General features: G+C 36.2%; 1 protein-coding gene across 2 annotated transcripts in view; it reads right to left on the bottom strand.

Annotated features, from left to right (window-relative positions):
• The window catches only part of ICE1 (interactor of little elongation complex ELL subunit 1), a 64,475-nt gene that overhangs the window by 37,371 nt on the left and 6,867 nt on the right, over nucleotides 1-20,237 (bottom strand). For both annotated transcript variants that reach the window (XM_012475262.3, XM_012475263.3), the window contains exons 2-10: nucleotides 12,957-13,015; nucleotides 12,321-12,355; nucleotides 9,556-9,574; nucleotides 7,938-8,049; nucleotides 5,921-5,997; nucleotides 4,920-4,957; nucleotides 1,623-1,705; nucleotides 1,377-1,416; nucleotides 1,240-1,296 (exon numbers count right to left, since the gene is read on the bottom strand). In XM_012475262.3, coding sequence (XP_012330685.2) covers nucleotides 1,240-1,296; nucleotides 1,377-1,416; nucleotides 1,623-1,705; nucleotides 4,920-4,957; nucleotides 5,921-5,997; nucleotides 7,938-8,049; nucleotides 9,556-9,574; nucleotides 12,321-12,355; nucleotides 12,957-13,015 — 520 coding nt within the window. The remainder of the gene's footprint in view (nucleotides 1-1,239; nucleotides 1,297-1,376; nucleotides 1,417-1,622; nucleotides 1,706-4,919; nucleotides 4,958-5,920; nucleotides 5,998-7,937; nucleotides 8,050-9,555; nucleotides 9,575-12,320; nucleotides 12,356-12,956; nucleotides 13,016-20,237) is intronic.

The following is a 20,237-nucleotide window of genomic DNA, read 5'->3' as shown; positions in this document are numbered from 1 at the left end:
TTTACTTGAGAGAGTAATAAGTTATTTGAAAAAAATACAACAGAATGTTGGTATAGAGAGCAACTATAGAAAGAGGACAGAAGTGTCCTGCTTTGAATAGTAAGACTTGGGAATAGCTGAATAGTAAAACAAATCTGTCAGTCCAAAAACGAAGATAATTCCATTCAATAGCTGACTAATGAATGGGAAAGCAAAATGTTGTCAAGTCTTCTATTTTTCTCAGCAATACTATTACTTAAAGTGTCACTTTCCATACACAAGAGAAGGAAGAATATAGTCAAAAGAATATGGAATCCTATGTTAGTGATAGTGGGAAGTGAACAATCAATGCCCCAGCAGTGAAACGCAGGAACTGTTAAATCCTTACACCAAGGAAAACATGAACTTGTGCTCTGAATTTAAAAAAAAATTAAAAAAAAAAAGGTAAAGGTGAGTTCTCAAAGAGACACCATATACTTGCATACAATGTAAATGTTTTTAATCATTTTCACTTGGAGAAAAAAATAACATATTAGTAAGATGAAATACAATTATTTACTAAACATTTTAAATGCATCCCCATAAAAAACTTGTGAGAGCAGAAAATCAAATTCACATTTCCATTTTAAAAAGGAAGAATAAAAACACAAAAAAGGGAAGTAAATAACAAAGAGCCACAACAAATGGAAGGATTAAAGTGAAAATTCTCATTTCTCACCTTCTAGAGTTGTGTTTCTCACCTATGGGATGTGGCGCCCAGTAAGGCAGCGTGTGTCCACATCTGTATTACATTCCCTTGTTCCATGGTCACCACTTTTGTTTTCAATTGTGGGCCTTCCCTAAATTTTTCTGTCTTCTGAAAATATACTATAGGGCTTTAACTTTACAGTTTTCCTGACTGACTTTAAAATTTTTTAATATACTTGATACCTAGGAAATTTAATAAATTAATTTGATAAATTATAATCCAGAGAGAAAATCTATATTCATTAATGGAAAAGAGCAGATATTATATTTCCAACTAGTTTTCCTATCCCAAACAATATTGTTTTTTGACTCTTTTATTCACTGTATTACTTTATAAGACAATAAGCTGATTATATATGGACCTAAGGAAGACACAACGATATATGACTTCTACTAAAACGAAACATCTATTAAGCCCTGGAACTTTCACAATTGTATGTAAGAGCGAAACACAGCCTCCCAAATCACTAAGAGTAATACACAACATTAAAACAAAAGTTGCAATATACTCACTTTTATCTATGCTTCCATATGAATCACTTGAAATTTGTGTTCCAATATGTCTCAGCTCTAAAAGCATGGGAAAAAAATTGTCAATAAAATACTACATATCAAAAAGAAATTTATGTAAGCATTAACTGACTACTCACCCTTTTCATTTTTCTGTTTAGAAAATTCATCAAGCCTTTCCTGTGAAAACAAAACACTAATAGTGTTTATGCTGGATAAGAAGTGCAGCCATTCTAGACCAAATGTAAAACAGGTGCAACTTAACAGGCACCTGTATCTGCCAGGTGGCCTCATGCCTGACTCCTTCATGAGTTACAACACAGAGACAGGCCAGGAGCACTGGGGCCACATAGTTAAGGTGTGTGTGTGCTGCTTCCATCTAGTACCTGTGTCTTCTTAAATTCCTTTTCAAGTATTTTCTTTTCATTTCTCAGTTGCTTGAAGTCCTGAGTTTGCTTGACAGCAGCCTCTTTATTTAAGTCCAAAGAAGCAATAGAGAGAGAAAAATGATTTACTAACTTTACTACTGTGGTTAATGAAATGCTCAAATCTTATCTATTACAAGTTTTTCTCATTTCTTAAAACTCTGAAATAAATTTTGTAAAAAGCCATTGTTCCTTCCATATTTTATCGTCAGGGCTGACTGCAATACACTTTTTTCTTCAACTGTCATTTATTAAACCAAAGAATTAGCACAGGCCTTAAGAATCCTTTCCAAACTAGGCACAGCACTCCCAATCCCTAGTTAGGGAAGAATCCAAGGCATAAAAGGGAGTTGCCTCCCCATTTCAATCACAAGCTTTAAAGTCTTAGAAATTTTAGAAACGCGATTTTATCTCAGAATATAGTGCCTTTATGCGGAAGGGAGAGGCAATCTTCTCAATGCTTATTACTGATATGGTTATTCCTCCCTGGAATTCTCTTCAACAAGTTAGCTAAACATAATCCCTAGGACCTTTATTAGAGATCTAGTTTTAGGTATTTTCACAGTTCTCTAGACCTTCAGCAAATCCTTCATTCTGATTTTTGGTTCTGAATCCTCAAATGGTTCAGACATAGTATTAAGAATCTGACCAGTATTGACTTTATATAAATATGCTCATATACAATTACTAAGTCAAATCCCATGAAACACCTCAGTAACAATCCTCTCCTGACTCCTCTAACAAGCCTGGGTATTTCTTTACTCAGTAATCTTTATTAAGACACACTGATAAATTTTTTTTACGGGAAAAAATACTTTTGATACATGAAAAATAAAGGCGACATTTTTGCTTCACAGAAACTCTGTTCTAAAAGCTACATATATAGTCTCACTGGCACTTCAGATTTCTTTAAAAACATTTCCTTGCAGTGGCTTATGACTGTGAGCCCAGCACTTTGGGAAGCTGAGCAGATCGCCTGAGCACAGGAGTACAAGCCCAGACTGGGCAACATGGTGAAACTCTGTCTCTACAAAAAATTAGCATGGCGTAGTGCACAAACCTGTAGTTCCCAGCTACTCGGGAGGTGGGAGAATCACCTATGTCTGGGAGGTTGAGGCTGCAGTATGCCATGACTGCACCATTCCACTCTAGCCTCTGGGTGACAGAGTGAGACCCTGTCTCAAAAAAAAAAAAAAAAAAAAAAATTCCTTGGCTGGGCACACCGGCTCACATCTGTAGTATCAGCACTTTGGGAGGCCAAGGCAGGAGAATCACTCAAGCCAAGGAGTTCAAGACCAGCCTGCACAACCTTATCTCTACAGAAAAATTTAAAAATTAGCCAGGTGTGGTAGCACACACGTATAGTCCCATGTACTCCACAGGCTGAGGTTGGAGGATCGCCTGAAGGCAGAGTTACAGTGAGCTATGACTTTACCACTGCACTCTAGCCTAGACAACACAGTGAAACCCTGTCTTTAAAAATTAAAAGAAGTGGGCCAGGCACAGTGACTCATGCCTGTAATCCCAGCACTTTGGGAGGCTGAGGCAGGTGGATCACTTGAGGTTAGCAGTTCAAGAACAACCTGGCCAACATGGTGAAACCCCATCTCTACTAAAAATATAAAAAAATTAGCTGGGCATGGTGGCACACGCCAAGTAGTCCCAGCTACTCTGGAAGCTGAGGCAGGAGAATCACTTGAACCCAGGAGGCAGAGGCTGCAGTGAGCAGAGATCACGCCACTGCATTCCAGTCTGGGTGATATAGTGAGACTTCGTCTCAAAAAAAAAGAATTTTTTTTTTTAAATAAAAAATGTGGCTAGGTGCAGTGGCTCATACCTGCAATGCCAGTGCTTTGGGAAGCTGAGGAGGGCAGATCACTTGAGGTCAGGAGTTCGAGACCAGCCTGACCAACATGGTAAAAGCCCATCTGTACCAAAAAATGCAAAAAGATTAGCCAGGCTTGGTGGCACGTGCCTGCCGTCCCAGCTGCTCAGGAGGCTGAGGTGGGAGAACCTCTTAAACCAAGAAGGTAGGTGTTGCAGTGAGCCGAGATCATACCACTTGGGTGATGGCACCACCTGTCCAGCCTGGGTGACAGAGTGAGACCCTGTCTCAAAAAATAAAATAAAATAAAATAAATAAAAAGTTTAAATTTGTTTTTAAAAAACATTTGTTTAAATACAGTAGACACTCATCTCCACGTTCCAACAAGAGACACCAATACTTAGAAAGAACACAGTAATATCATTTTTACTGCCATACCGTCAATGTTCGTGCAATAATCAAATCAGAGGAACAACTGTTACCAAAATATTTATAAAGTTTAAAAGTCCAAAAAATGTGGCTCAATCTTGATAAATCAGTGACTAGAAATATTTTCAGCAACTATTATTCTATGTGCCCCCCTGATGCAACTAAATTCAAATTCTTACTTCACACTCTAAATGAATATAAACCATTTCTGAAGTAGAACTCCAGCAAGACAATCGGTCAGAAACCCACAGCAGGTTAAGATGCCCGCTGCAATCCAGGCTGGAATGACAGAAAGACTGGATGGATCTGTGCAGGATGGATGGGACAGAGCCCCTTTGTCTCTACTTGGTATTAGGTCTGTGTCCCAAGCACACAATGAAGGGAGGAAAAAGCAAATAAAAAGATCTTGAGTTCAACCAATTCCTGAAGGGTTATTAGCTAAAATGAGAGGACTAAGATTCTCACATCGGTCCCTCTGCACTTGTACCTACTTACTGTAGTCTAGAAGCCCCTACCAAGAGGATAGGGCATGGGGGAGGATCAGGTACAAACTGGACAATCCCTAATGTAAAAAATTTCATAGAGATCTCTCTTTAAGTATGTTATAACTATCTAAATACATTAGTTTCTTGGTATTAAAAGTAGCAACGCTTTCTGCCAGCCACTTATTTCGTTAAGAAAAAATGAGAAAGCCCTATGAGATTTAACTTTCCAAATTAAATTCTTTTATTAATTACTGCTTTTTAATAGCAAAAGTATGGGCTGCTATATTTTGAATGCAGTAACATTTCAGAGATTTGTCACATTCCATCTTTATGTTATCATTTGGTAACTGAAAGGAGTGTAGTATTCACACTTCTAACAAACCCCTTGATGCAGTCACCCATGGATGTACCATCAAAAACCACAAAGATTCAACTATTTGACCAAGAAGTACCTCCTCATACAGTTACCAGTGATTTCTATAATGACCAAAAACTTCAGGTCACGATAGTGCCGCTTACCTTGAAGCTTCTTCACCTTAGCTTCCAGTTTCTTCTTCCTAAGAATGAAATTGTATAAGTTAAATGGCAAGAGAGGGTGGAATAGGAAAAAAATACGCTCTTATATTTTGTGGCACATATTTTTTAAATTACTAATATTTGTATAACAAAGAAATTTTCAGTCTGAACTGTATCCTAAGGGAGAATAATATACTAATTAGTGTGAAATATCTTTACAGTGGATTAAAAAATTCTGTCCTTTCCACTTGAAACACATGCCATGGGCCTATCGAATCTCTGCCATGAGTACACATGGAACCTTTCCTGAACTGCAGTGGTATCATCTAGCTGAAGTATCTAGATGGTCTCTAAAGGTCAGTCCAGAGTCTAATGAGTTAAGGTCACTTTTCAGGGGCATGCATGGTGTCACAGCACGCCTGTACGGGAAGCGGTGGCTGGAGAGCTGCACTTGTTTTAAGACGGATTTCTGAGAGTCTGAGAAGGTAGGTAACGGAGTCACTGCTTCATTACATCTACATTCAACTGTTGTATGTATAGCTCATGTTTATTTTGTGAATAACGTGACTATGGTATGAAACTCGAACAATCAATGGGATGCTTCTGAACAACGCTTTTAATGAATAGTAACAAAGACACCCATTCCACATGCTATCAGTTAAAGCACTGCTACAAAGCAAGGGATCAGAAACCATGTTCCAACACACACAGACACATGTGCACACATATATATACACAGACAAACACCTTTATGGAGTTCTTTCTTTGTGCAGCCCTTTAACATGTGACAATTTATTTAATGTTCCTTATGACCCTTCAAAGTAGATATAATTTCCAGTTTACAGATGTGGAAACCAAGGTTGAGTGACTGACTAGTTCAAGACCATGCAGCTAATTATGACCAAGAAATCCAAAGACTGTAAAAAGGAAACACTATTTACTTAAGAATTATGCATTTTCAAAAATGAAAACTCTATTTCTATAGTAATTTAGTAACTACTTACTGAGCATCACTCTTCAAGCATTCTTCCTTTACACGAGCATATTCCTGATGAGTATCCTGATACAACTTTAAAGAACTCTTATAAGAAAAAAAAAAAACAAATATTGTCAAAATGAAAGTCATTGACCATTGGTCATAACTTGCTTTGAACCTTGATAAACTATTAACCAAATGAGCAGATATTACGCAGAAAACCAAAGTACAATTCACTGAATATTTTAATAGCGGTAACCAGATTCTTAGTAGATGAAATATGGCTTACAATCAAACAAAAGCTATAAAACTTAAAAACAATGTACTAATTTTATTGCAATTCTATATCTTCATAATTGGTTTAAATATCAAACAGCTAATATTTTTGTCTCAACTAATTGAAATTCAGTATATCCTGAAGAAATATTAGAGCATAATAAATATTAGCTATTGGTATTGCTAGGGAAAAATATAAAACAAATCATTATACTTAATAACTAGGGAAAATGTGTAGACACTGATATATACTGATATATACACCCTGACAGCTACTATACAATGGGAAATACACTGTTACTGAGGGTTCTAGCAGGGTATAATATGTGTACATTTCTTTAATCTCAACATCTCTGAGAGATTTCTTTAATCTCAACAGTTTCATTATTCTTTTTTAAAAATGAGGAATCTGAGGGTTTGACAGGCTGACTTATTCTTCCAAAGACAGTGACTGAATGACTGATTGGGGTTATCATTAAGGTCTGACTCTTCTTCATGCTTCTTCTCAAATATGGCTGAAAAGATTATATAACCAGCATAGAGATCATTGAACCCTGTGATTGTTATCAGTTTGACAGCATAGTTACACATATAGCAAGAATCTCTATATAAAGAGGAAACTGAATATGTATTACTAAAGCACATAAGCCCTCAGACAGCTACATGTCACTACTAAAATAGCACAATTTGAGGAAGACTGAGAGGCACAAACACTACTGTGAGAAGAGCCTAAAGAGAAGAGGTTAAGAAGTGAGAATCATTCCAGGGTGGCTGCTATTTGTCTTGTGCAAACCACTTAAATCTATGGACTTTAAATGTTTTTATCTGTAAAAGCTATGAATTCTAAGATTTACGTAGGGAGTAAACAATTTATATAGGAAAGCAAGTTTACAGCATTTTTAAACAAACTGTTTTACTGCAACTTGACTTTGAAAAGAAGAGCTTCCATGAAAGGACATATGTATCAGATTTTCATACCTGAAGTGGGCATCTTCTTCCAATGCTTCATCTCAGCTTAATAGTATCACCCAGAAAGATCAAACACACCCCCTTGAGTAAAATAAATAACCCCAACCTAAACACTTACTTATAAAAGCATTATTGAAAGACTCATTTTTTGTGTAGCTCTCACAGACAATGAGAAACCACAAGAGACTAGACATGATTGCCAAAAAGAGAAAAAAAGGGACCAAACAAAGCTGTTAGGGTTACAGAGGTAAAGTATATGAACATTGCTTAAAATACCGACTAGTTTATGAATGATGAGAGCAGGTTCTTTAAAGGACTTCTTAACGTATACCAGAGCAGGAGCCCTGCACACAGCCTTCACCACTGGGCTCTCCAGGGCTAGACTAGAACCACTGAAGAAATAAAATTCTCTCCTGCTCCCTCTCTCTTATGCGCGATTCCTTTACCTTAAAAGTTTATATTTTTGCATGTTATTTTACATTTAAGCAAAAAAAAAAAAAAAGTAATCAATTAATGCAGAACACATAAAACCACACTAATTCACAGCTAGAAGTTTCCTCTGCTGACCCTCTCAAAAAACATAAGCAACTAACACAGTATTGCAGAGCTAATAATCACTGAAATGACTAAGTTACCAAGCAGTTAGTTTGATGTTCTCTAAAGATAGGAATATACTGAGAGTCTTGACTCCCCTTTATTTCTTTTTCAAACACATCAAAAGCCCCCTTGTGCCAATTATACTGAATAAGCTGATCCTAATTTACTGACCATAAACCTTTATGGAAAATTATTGTTGGTACCTTTTTCTCTTCTAGCTCTGCTTTTAAAGATCCCAGTTCTTCCTGACACTTCTGCAGAGGAGAAATTTTTTGAAGCATCTCTTCTACTTGGTGATGCAGATTACTGTTCTCTCTAAAGACAATGAATTAACATTATTATAGAAAAGTATATATAATGAATTATTAAATATATGTACTCATAATTTCAGATTTCATTTCTAACTTGGAACAAAAAAAGAATGAAAAAAATCTTTTTAAATGCATTGTTCTCCACACTAACATGGTCTCCACATTGCCTTTATTTCCTAGGCATAGTGCTTTTTTTTTTCTTTTCTTTTTTATATTTTGTTAATCAGGGCCTCAGTCTGTCGCCTGGGCTGGAATATAGCAGCTGGAGGATACTGGCACCACCATAGCTCACTGCAGCCTCAATCTCCCAGGCTCAAGTAATCTTTCTGCCTCAGCCTCCCAAGTAGCTGGGACTACAGGTGTGTGTCACCACACCTGGCTAATAAAAAAAAAAAGTTTTAATGGTAAAAAAAATTTACTATTAAGTAGCACTATTTACTATTTGTGTGCCACCACACCTAGCTAATTAAAAAAATTTTTTTAACAGTATAAAAATTTTACTATTAAATAGTACTATTACTACTATGATTATTATTTGGCCTCCCAAAGTGGTGGGATTACGGGCAAGAGCTACTGTGCCCAGCCTAGTAATCTATTTCTGATAAAAGTCTACCAAAGGGCCGGGCGCGGTGGCTCACGCCTGTAATCCCAGCACTTTGGGAGGCCAAGGCGGGTGGATCACGAGGTCAAGAGACCGAGACCATCCTGGTCAACATGGTGAAACTCCGTCTCTACTAAAAATACAAAAAATTAGCTAGGCATGGTGGCACGTGCCTGTAATCCCAGCTACTCAGGAGGCTGAGGCAGGAGAATTGCCTGAACCCAGGAGGCGGAGGTTGCGGTGAGCCGAGATCGCGCCATTGCACTCCAGCCTGGGTAACAAGAGCGAAACTCCTTCTCAAAAAAAAAAAAAAAAAAAGTCTACCAAAAAGCCCTGTGAGAAACAAGTACAGTAGATTCTTAATTTGCTGAAGAATACTTTACAGTAAAATCACTCAAACAGCCTGGCTGATAATCTGGCTGTTTCAATCTTCAGCCCTAAGTTCATACACATTTATTCAACTTAAGTGATAGGCAATTCTATGGCTTAGTTTATAACCATGTTTCACCTTCTTCTGGGTGATGAAGCCAATCAGAAAATGAAACATTGCCAAAATTTTATGTAGGCCTATTTTAAATTGTTTAAAGTAACAGAAGATAAACAACCAAGTTAAATAGTGTGAACCATGTAAACAACAGTTAATTTGTTCATTTCGATGACAATGCAGTCAGTAAAAGCTACTGAAAAGTGCAACCCAGGTTGAATTTAAGACCTTAGTAACAAATTCATTTGAAGAATTTAACAGTAATTCCTCTTTTACTCTGTGCATCAAAGCAGCATTCTATATTATGGGTCAATCCTATGTACATTTTGCTCCAAGCTGCTTAAAAGTCTGCTCTAATAAATGTCTATCTCAGATCAACTACTCAAATAAGTGGTATCATCAACTATGGGAACAGGTTGGCTCACCTTCTTGCAAACTGCAGCTGTAAAACTTATTAAAGAAAACTCTGAGAATTTTATCTTCTGAAACTTGTCTGGAGATAAAACTCACTTTATAATTATCTTTAATAATTTATATTCAATATATATACAGGCAAGATCACAAATGTTTGAAAACGATATTCAATATGCAATCTCTAACACAGCAGTGAGTCTTTTTACTGAGTTATTTCCATTGATCCTAACAACATTTACCTAAAGTCAAAACATCTGTTCCTCTAAAAGAGTTCGGTGAATAAATGTATGATTAGAATTAAAAGAATAAAGACAAAGCAATATGCAACTAATAGAAAATACGTTGATTTCTCTATATGGCAGAATCCTCAAACAACCTGTCCTTCATTTTTCAAATAGTGCAGAGAATAATTCCAGCAAACAAGAGTTATGTACTTACGAAAACCATATATAATCATCCTTTGTAATTAGAAAATAGATCATAAAATCTACATAAGCTCTCATTTTTTACAATTTATATAATTTGATAAACTTATTTTACCATTTCATACTGCCAGTAAAATATTCTAAGATAGCAAAAAACAATTCCTTTATGTTTCATCTCCTAGGAATTCCTGTATTTATATCACAATATAGCACATGTATGTTCATAAAAACACATCTGCATCCTCCTCTGTTAGAATGTAAGCTTCTGAAGGCTTCCGAAGACCAAGAACTATATTTTATTCATCTTACAGTAGTCTTTGCAAAAAAGAAAAGTTCAAAAAATACCTGATGAAATAAAATATACTCCTTGCCAAAGAAGTGATAATAAAGTGGTCAGGATTACAGAAAAAAGAGGTGAAATACTGAATTATCATAGTGTAGTTGTTGAAGAAATAACTTTCCCATCTTGAAAAATGGGAAAATGCATTGCTACTTTAGTAGCAAAAGGAACCAAATTATATTTTTAAAAGCCATGTTAAATCTGTGACACTGGCACTTCAAGTTGCAGGAAAAACTACTGCATATTTGACGTACAACAAATGCATATTTGGAACAAATGTGAAACTTATTATTTTAAAGTCATGTATTTATCTGTAGTTGACAATAAAGCCAAATATCATATCAGAGAATGGAACTTCTGAAATCCAGGAATAATCAAAAGTTTTATCCATTAAAAAAGAATTCTGGTAATTTTTGTTGAAAAATGTTTCTGGCCAAACTTTAGAAAAGTAAAAGTTATTTCTCTGCTAGGTTACATGTATAAGTTACCTCAAAAAGTTTGCATATTTTCTCCAAGAATGATATAATGAACACATACTCTAATACTGGAACTGCCCACCTATTTCCCTATTTGTCTGTCTAAAAGTTGTAATAATTGTTTCCATACACCTTTAACTAATTAAAGACAATACACCTTTTGCTAACAACTGAAGGTAATCATTCCTGCAACAATGTGCATACATAGCTAAACAGACTGATGGTTTTAACAAATAAAGCACGTGAGAAGATTTCCAATGACCTTTATTTTTGAATGTAAAAATTCAGATGCTAAAAATAAATCTAAAGGACATCTCTTAACTTTACTACTCTTTTCACACAAATTAGAAATGATGGTGATATGGTCTGGTTGTGTCCCTACCCAAAATCTCATCTTGAATTGTAATCCGAGTTGTAATCCCCACGTGCTGGGGTAGAACCTCCTGGTAGTGATGGTTTTATCAGGGGTTTTTCCCCAATTCACTCTGCACTTCTCTCTCCTGTCACCAAGTGAAGAAGGACATGTTTGCTTCCCCTTCCACCATGACTATAAGTTTCCTGGGGTCTCCCCGGCCATGCGGAACTCAGTCAATTAAACCTCTTTCCTTCATAAATTACCCAGTCTAGGGCAGTCCTATATAGCAGCATGAGAATGAACTAGTACAAATGGTACCAACACAAATAAATAACTGGTGATGACATGTAAGTTCAGGTATGCCAGAAATAATATTCAAGTAGGCCTCAAGTTATTGCCAAAGCTGAACAGCTGAATCTGTCCTGACATCGAACATGAAGCTAAATTTCAGGGACTCCCTAAAGGTATGCATATGTTTATTTTTATGAGAGAAATTATGTTTTTACAGGGGAGATTTAAATCAAGGTGTTATCACTGCAAGGCATGAAAGGAAAAATTACACACATCTTTTTCCCACTGCTAAAAAAATACCTGACCAGACAGTAACTCCACAACTGAGTTCATTAAATGGCTATCAAACAAATGGTGAGTGTAAGGCCAAGAACTGTCTAGTGACAGCTCAAGAGCGTTCATGAATACACAGTTACACTATTTCTAAATGATTTTGGAGTTTTATACACACACACACACACACACACACACACACACACACACAGAGACATTTCCCTATAAATCACAAAAATAATAAAAGTCAGTTGCCCAGCATTTTAAATTTCCCATACTGTAATTCTTGTAGATTCAAAAAATAACATTCAGACAGTATCACATTCAGTTTCACACTATTCTTAAACCTAAAAAAAGTTACATCATCAGTACAAATTAGAGAAACGCATCCCTAAAAAGCTTATGAGACCTTAAGATAATCAGAATCAACAAGAAAAATAATCTCCCCATTTTAAAACCCATCATTAAACACGTGCACTGTGCTTGTGAGACACACTCCCTACTTAAGCCTGTAAGTACTATCTTCCAAAAGGCAACTATGATAAACAATTCCCCCAACTCTTTCAGGAATTATACACAATTCCAAAATTCACCAGAAATGCCAGTAAAAGGATATCATCACATTTCTTCTGATACTCTGTTAACAAATTACTGCAACAAAGAAAAGAAAAATTAGGTTACTTTTTAATTTACAAAATACACTATGTTAAAATTATGTTTCAAACCATGCAAGGTACCCTCTAGACTTCCTATATTTCCTGAAAAAAATGTATGCTAAATTAATGACTGTATCACCTTAAATTTCCCAAAAGTATCACATTGACATACAAGCCTTTTATTTAGAGTCCTTCTGATCTGAGTAATATCTTGGCTCATACATTCATGAGACTATTACAAAGCTAAAAAAAAAAAAAAAAAAAAAAAACAGTAAACCTCACACCATGACTATAAAATACTGTTGGGAGGTTTGAGGTCCAGCAGTAAAGCTAAAGTTTTGAAGATAGAAAATAGCTTTTCTAAAAAGTCCAGTTCAGTAAAAATAACTTCCTACTAACCCATGAGCTTTGTTTTAAAGGCTTGTGAACCTCTAACAAACGTTCAAGTCCCAAAGCTCCTGGGGAGTTTTGTTATCAGCACCATGTAAGCCTCCAAAGGAGAAACTCTAATGTTCATTCCAGCCCTGGGGCCTAAGCCTGCTTCAGCCAGTTTGTCAGGTTTTACTAAGTTCTGCCAAACTTGAAAATATACTTACTCTGTATTGATAATCTTTTGTTTCAAGGTAATTAATGCCTCAACATATTCATTCAAATTCTGAAAGAAAAAAAGCCAGTCAGCTGTTTGCTTTGATCACATGCAATTATTTTAAGTGTAATTCATTTCTGTAGCATTAATTTATCAAATCTAAGCATTTTAATAATTACATAAATATAGAAATACGTAAATGTATTATTTATATTTTGTATGAGCACAATCTGAGCCCACACAGCCTCTCTCTAAACCTGTTTCTTTATCTGAATGACAGTACTCCTTTAACAGCAAAGTGGTTAGTTGTAAATATGCTTTTACTGTGTGCAATTAGTCACGGAGTTCAATGCATATTTAACTATTTTTAGTTCGCTGTCAATCACAGTAAAAATTGACTATTAATCAATCTTTACCCTGCATTGTTTCTCAGAGGACTAAAGACTACCCAAAAAGACACATAAATTATAAAAAAACAACAACAACAACAACAACAAAACCATGGAGGAGGTGAATAGAAATATTAAAATAGACTAAGATTAAATGGAAACATATATAAGAATCTAGGCTGGGCGTAGTGGCTCATGCCTGTAATCGCAGCACTTTAGGAGGCCGAGGCAGGTGGATCACCTGAGGTCAGGAGTTCGAGACCAGCCTGGCCAACTTGGTGAACCCTTGTTTCTACTGAAAATACAAAAATTAGCCAGGTGTGGTGGTGGGTGCCTGAAATCCTAGCTACTCAGGAGGCTGAGGCAGGAGAATCACCTGAACCCAAGAGGCGGAGATAGCAGTGAGCTGAGATCTCACCACTGCACTCCAGCCTAGGTAACAGAATGAGACTCAGTCTCAAAAAATAAAATAAAATAAAACAAAATATATATACACACACCTCTGTGTGTGTGTGTGCGTGTGTGTGTATGTGTGTATATACACAGATCTATATTACACTTTAGGGACCAACCACAAATTTGGCTCTAAATTATTGCTATCAACCTGAAAGGAAAAACATCCCTAGTTATACTGTTATAATGTTCCTAGTATTTTTAAATGAGCTAATTTTTCTTTTCATTAACTGACTTCTTTCCTTTAACGTCTCCTTTTTCCATCACTAAATACTTCAGAAATAAGGGCTTACTTTTAAACATAACCATAATAGTCTTTCATACCCAACACATGTAATAATTTGATATTATCCAAACTATGTTCAATTCTCACTGATTATCCCAAAAATGTCTTTTGCTAGTTAATCCAAATTATTTTGATAGTTACAGTAATATTTCCCTTTATGATATCTGCCTTTCTTCTCAGTTATGTTATATATGTTAAAACATCTACATATTAAAATATATAAAGTCAAATGTGTAAGTTCTCTTGTAGTCTCACCATCTGTCAAAAATCACTCTTAATATGTTGTTAACTTTCAACTTTCAGAACGGCCACCACATATACAAATATATTTTTTGATGTACTCAATCTATCAAATTGCTGTTGAGGGACATTTAGGTCCTTTTCCAGTCCTTACAGACAGCATGCCATGAATTTCCCTGCCTATTCCTTTGTCAGACAATTCTATTTTTCCTGAGAATAAAGTCTAAATACTGGTACTGCTGGACCAGACTTATGTATTAAGAGGTTTACACTGAAAAAGGTAAAGGATATAAACTGTCAATTCACAGATTAAGAATCCAGAATAGACAACAGGCTTTTAAAAAAAGGTATTCTACCTTTTTCATATCAGGAAAATGCAAACTAAAATAACAAAAATTTACTTTTCATCCACTAGGCTAGACTGAAATAAACATATTAAGGATGTAAGGAAAATAAATTCATGGGTAGTATATGAAGAGCATTTTGGCAGCATATATAAAATCAAAATACAGTGATAATTTCTTGTTTTCCCTCTATGCATTCCTGAAGGATGTTTTCTACATCCTGGTTAGCTTTTACACCCAAGGTTAATTTGTTTTTATCACTAGCATGAGCACTATCCCTACATTGTTGTTTTTGCTATACTACATTTCCTAATTGGTTATTATGGATATGCAGAAATATTACTAATTTTTGTTTGTTGACTACAGCAAGACTTGCTCATTTTACAACAATGTCACTTATAAACATACACACAAAAGATCTAAATATTTGCAAAGTTAATCCAGCAGTGAATAATTTATCTGCAGATTCTCTTAGATGTGCTATGTGAATAGTTTTAACATTTGCTGATAATTTTATCTTTCCTTTACTCATGCTTACACTTCATTTGCCTTCTTTCCTGAAATGACTAAGGCTTCAGCACAGTACTGAATAGTAGGAGTAATAACAAGTATCTTTGTCTTAAGTTGGAATTAATTAATTAAATTTGCTCTGCTCCAGGTTATTGGTTGATATCTTTTAACCATGCCTACAAAGTTCGCTAAAAGATTTTCATGTACAGGTACCAAACTTAATCAAATAAAACTCTGCATCTATTTTTGAATATGTATTTTTCTCCGTTTATTTATAGATTTTCTAATGATAAAGCAGGCTTACATTCCTGGGGATAAAAGTAACCAAATACTATGTAAACACTATTTAAACACACTATGCATTCAATTCCCCAATATCCTACTTAGGCTTTTTTTTTTTAATCTATGTTTATAAGTGATATGCCTATACCGTTTTTGCACTAAAATTAGTAGGATGCCTTTCCCTTGCTAAAAAGCATAAGGAGGCAGTAAACCAGGAACACCTCTCATGCATGAGTAATACTTTGCTAGGTACAGAATTGTTGGGTCACCATCTGTTAAATGTTAAATGATGACGTGCCCCACAAAAGACACGCTGAAGTCCTAACTCACAGTATTTCAGAATGACCTTATTTAGAAATAGGGTCTTTACAGATATGAAGAGGTTAAGATGAGGTCATACCAGACTAGAGCGGGCCATAATCCAGATTTCTGGGCAGAGAGGATGTATTCACGCATCTGTTTTATTCCCTCCCTAAAACCAGCTAAAATTACAGTCAAAAAAAAAATTTTTTTTTTCAAAAGGCAAAACCAACAAGGATGACAAGAGGATAAAAGACCAATGGCAACTGGAAAGCAGACTCAAGGGTGCTGATTTAGTACCCAAGAAAGCCAGCAGTGGGGAAAAGAACCAACTCCATTTATACTGCAAAACTTCAACAAGCTTGAGAATCAGTAACATGGGCTCTTTTGAGAAGGTAAAGGTGGCTGAAACTTAAACAAGCACTAGTTGTAAACTTTCTCGTAGGCATTTTTTTTTCTTTTGAGACAGAGTCTCACTCTATCACTCAGGCGGGGGTGCAGTGGCGCTATCTCAGCTCACTGCAACTTCCGCCTCCAGGGTTCAAGCAATTCTCCAGCCTCAGCTTCCCGAGTAGCTGGGAATACAGGCACATGTCACCACACCCGGCTAATTTTTGTATTTTTAGTAGAGACGGGGTTTCACCATGTTTATCAGGTTGGTCTCAAACTCCTGACCTTGTGATCCACCTGCCTCGGCCTCCCAAAGTGCTGGGATGGGATTACAGGCATTATGAGCCACTGCACCTGGCCCTCTCATAATCATTTAATCTCAATCCCCAGCCCTCTACCATGCCTCAAAGAAATCACTCCTCTCCCATCCAGCAGAAGGAGGTTTGGTTTTTGAAGGTCTCTGCAATACCATGGACCATTGGGGCAGGTGTATTTACTATGTCAAAAGCACAGGGATTAAATAAACCTAAGCGCAGTGGTCTAGGACTGGCTGCCTGTTTTTCTCCATTAAGCTTCCAAACAGTGTAGTCCTTCTGTCTTCCAAGAAGAAGAATGGAAATACCTTCTTAGAGATAAGATCTAAAGGTAACGACATTAGATATTCTTCAATCAATAAATGGCCCAACCAGACTATCCTGCGATGACACTCAGGGTCCAAAAGCCCCACATTCTCAGTGTATCCACCACTCACTCTTTGCAAGGATTTCCAAACATGAGACAGACCTGCTATATGAAAGAGACTCAACCAAGCAAAAGCAACCTGAAGTAAACAAACACTGAAAAGAAATCTTTAAAAATGTTTATTAATATGAGATAAATAATGTTTGATTTGTGAAACAAGTTATTTTTACAAGGAATATTCAGAGCTATTAAAAGTGAAATAAAAATTAAAAATGAGCACACTAGGATAGCTAAAAATTAAAAGACAGATAATAACAAGTGTTAGTAATGATGTGGAGAAACTGGATGCTTTTCTCACACATTGCTGGTGGAAACATAAAATGGTGCAGCTGCTATGGAAGACAGTTTGGCTGTTCCTCAAAATGTTTAATAGAGTTACCAAATGATCCAACAGTCCCATTCCTAGGTATATACCCAAGAGAACAGAAAACACAGCCCATGGCAAACATATACACTAATATTTATAGCAGCACCATTCACACTAGACAAAAAGTGAATATAAAGTAAATGTCCATCACAGGATGAATGGATTCACAAAGTGTCATATATCCATACAATAGGAATTATTTGACGATGAAAACGAACGAATGATACATACTACAACATGGACCAACCCTGAAACATTAAAAAGCGAGTTACAAAAGTCCACGTAAAATTCTAGAGTTCATTCATATGAATTTTCCACAATAGAGCCAAAAGTAGTGGTTGCCAGAGACTGGAGGAAGAGTGGAAAGACAGAAAATAACTGGTAATTAGTATAGGGTTTTCTTTGGGGAAGGTGGGGGATGAAAATGTTTTAGGACTATATACTGGTGATGGCTGTACAATTCTGTGAACATACTTAAAACCACAGAACTGTATACAACAAAAGGCTGCATTTTACATGTAAATTATATTTCAGTAACGCTGTAATCGCTAAATTAAAAACAGTAAAGCAGAAATGAAAGACTCAAAGTATCTGACCATAAAGTTGAAAAAAAAAAAAGGACCCAGAAAATAAAAACACAGACATGAGAAAGAAAAAATAGATAAATGAACAAACAATTAGGGTATCAATTCAAGAGATCCACATACCCAACAATAAGAGTTCCACATAAAGAATAAAGCAAAGATGGAGACTTACCAAAGAAATACTGACATTCAAAAGTTCCTGGAAGCAAACCTAGAAATTTCCCATTGAAAGGGCCTGGAATATAGACTCCAACATGATTCAAACCATGAAACAAGAACACAAAATTTCAGATCACTGGAGACAAAGTAAAGATCCTACAAGAATCCCAAGAGCAAAATAAAATGAATCAGTTGATACACAAAGAATCTGGAGCCAGAATGGGTTCAGACTTCAAAGAGACCTAGAAAGCCTTTGAAATCGTGAAGGGAAGTAATTCCACGGTAAAATTCAATACGATAAATATTTTCAAATTTTCAAAGTCTCCACAGACTTACTTCCCAGACATCCTTTCTCAGGGAGGTACTGAAAGATGTAAACATGTTCCTTCAGAATGGAGATTAAGTTGAACAGAGTCCGCAGAATGACACTGTGTACCTGATGAGAGTAGGCCCCAAAGCTCAAAGGGAGAAGAAAATGAAAGACTGAAAGCATTTGAGTATTTATACCAAACTGGAAGAGACATGCAAGTGAATGCAGTTATGTTTTGTCATGTACTTAAACTATTATTTTTTTCTAAAGTCAAAGTGACTCTTCCTCTTTTTTCTCCCATTCTCTTTTAAGTTCTTAGGTACCCTTGCTCATCTTTCCCATGATGCTTCAAGATGTCATTATGAGCTGTCAAGCATTTTGCCAGAGACCCCAAAGAAACCTTAGGCTCCAGACTCACAGAGCCCGATTCACATTCCTATTCTACCACCACTTTCTGCTGAGTGACCTTGGGCACATTTATTTAACCTCCCCACTGCCTCGGTACTATTTCCAGGTTTACAGATGAAGAAACTGAAGCACAAAGAGTTTAAATAACTGGCATACTACCAGGATTAAATAGGATGCACCATATAAAGTGTTCAATCCAGTCCCTGGCATAGAGGAAGCACTCACTAACATCTTCAGGATGAAAAGTTGAATTAAAGATATAATCATTATCAAGGAAAACAAGAAACCATGCAGAAAAGAAAACACCACTGCTTGCTTCAAATAACACAGTCATAATAATGTCAACTTCAAATACTGATCTAACTGAAATTATAACTATACTGAATGGATAGAGAGAGAAGAGATATGCTTAGGTATGGTGGAGTATGAGGCAGTAAGACAGCTGAATCCTCACCTCCCAAAGTCAGCAATGAGAGTCTACTACTTAACAAAAGGGAAGTTCATTATAAAACACCTAGTGCAAGCAATTAAAAATGGTTCTCTCTTGGAAAGCAGGGATGAGTGAGGCTGGGGGCTGCTGACTATCTTATACACCTATCTAGCTGCCTTTTCAGATTAAACTGGGTTAAAAAACTTAGGATCATAAAACAGCATTATAATGAGAAAACAAAAGATTTCTCAGTTATCCAATAGGATTCTAGTCTCCGTCTAACATTATTTCCTAAGGCCCTGCTGCATATCAGCTCAAATTTGGTCAGATACTGTATTATCTGTGGTTAGATATTATAATATTCTAATAAAACATTTTGCTTTCCTCCAATTAGGTTCCAATGTCATTTACGTTGGTTGAAACCAAGGTCTCTAAATAATGAACCTCACAATTGTGAAAATAAGCAGCGTGTGCCTGGGTGAAGGACACGTAGGCTCTTCTGACCCACATTCATTCCTGCACAGGTCCAACTGCTAAGGAAGAATTGAGGTTCAAGGTGTTCTTCCTCTCCAGGAGACACTAAGGGTTGTTTCCCTGATTAACGCTTTCTCCTAGCACTCCTCCTCTCTTCTTCTAGAACTTCTATTATACAGTCTATTGGAAAGCTCAGGTTTATTTTCAATTCTCTCTTCTTTTCTGTGATAACTACCATCTTTTGTTTTTCTTTGCCTTCTGGGTGATTTTCTCAAGCTATACTTACTCACAAACACAATTCCCAGAGCAGTCCACTCTCTTACTCAAGATTTTGTTCACCATTTACTTCTCCCCTATGGCAGACAATTTTAACTTTACACAATACCCTCCTGAATTGCCACTGTGAATGTTGCTGCCTTCCTTTCTTGGGGAAGTAGAATCATGCCTGGCTGAGTATACAGGACAAGAAGAACGCTAGCAGACTAATTGGCTGAGAGGATGTGACAGAAAACTCGGCCAATGTAGCCGGCAAAGTGGTTATGCTAAGGCAGTAAGTATACAGATAATATAGCAAACAAATAAATACAGATGATAATGGGATACGTAGTGTGCTAGAACAAATCA

This window comes from Aotus nancymaae, unplaced genomic scaffold, assembly GCF_030222135.1.
Source record: "Aotus nancymaae isolate 86718 unplaced genomic scaffold, 86718_ANA_hifiasm-v0.15.2.pri h1tg000014l, whole genome shotgun sequence".
Classification (NCBI taxonomy): Eukaryota; Metazoa; Chordata; class Mammalia; order Primates; family Aotidae; genus Aotus; species Aotus nancymaae.
This window is presented reverse-complemented; position numbering and strand designations above follow the sequence as displayed.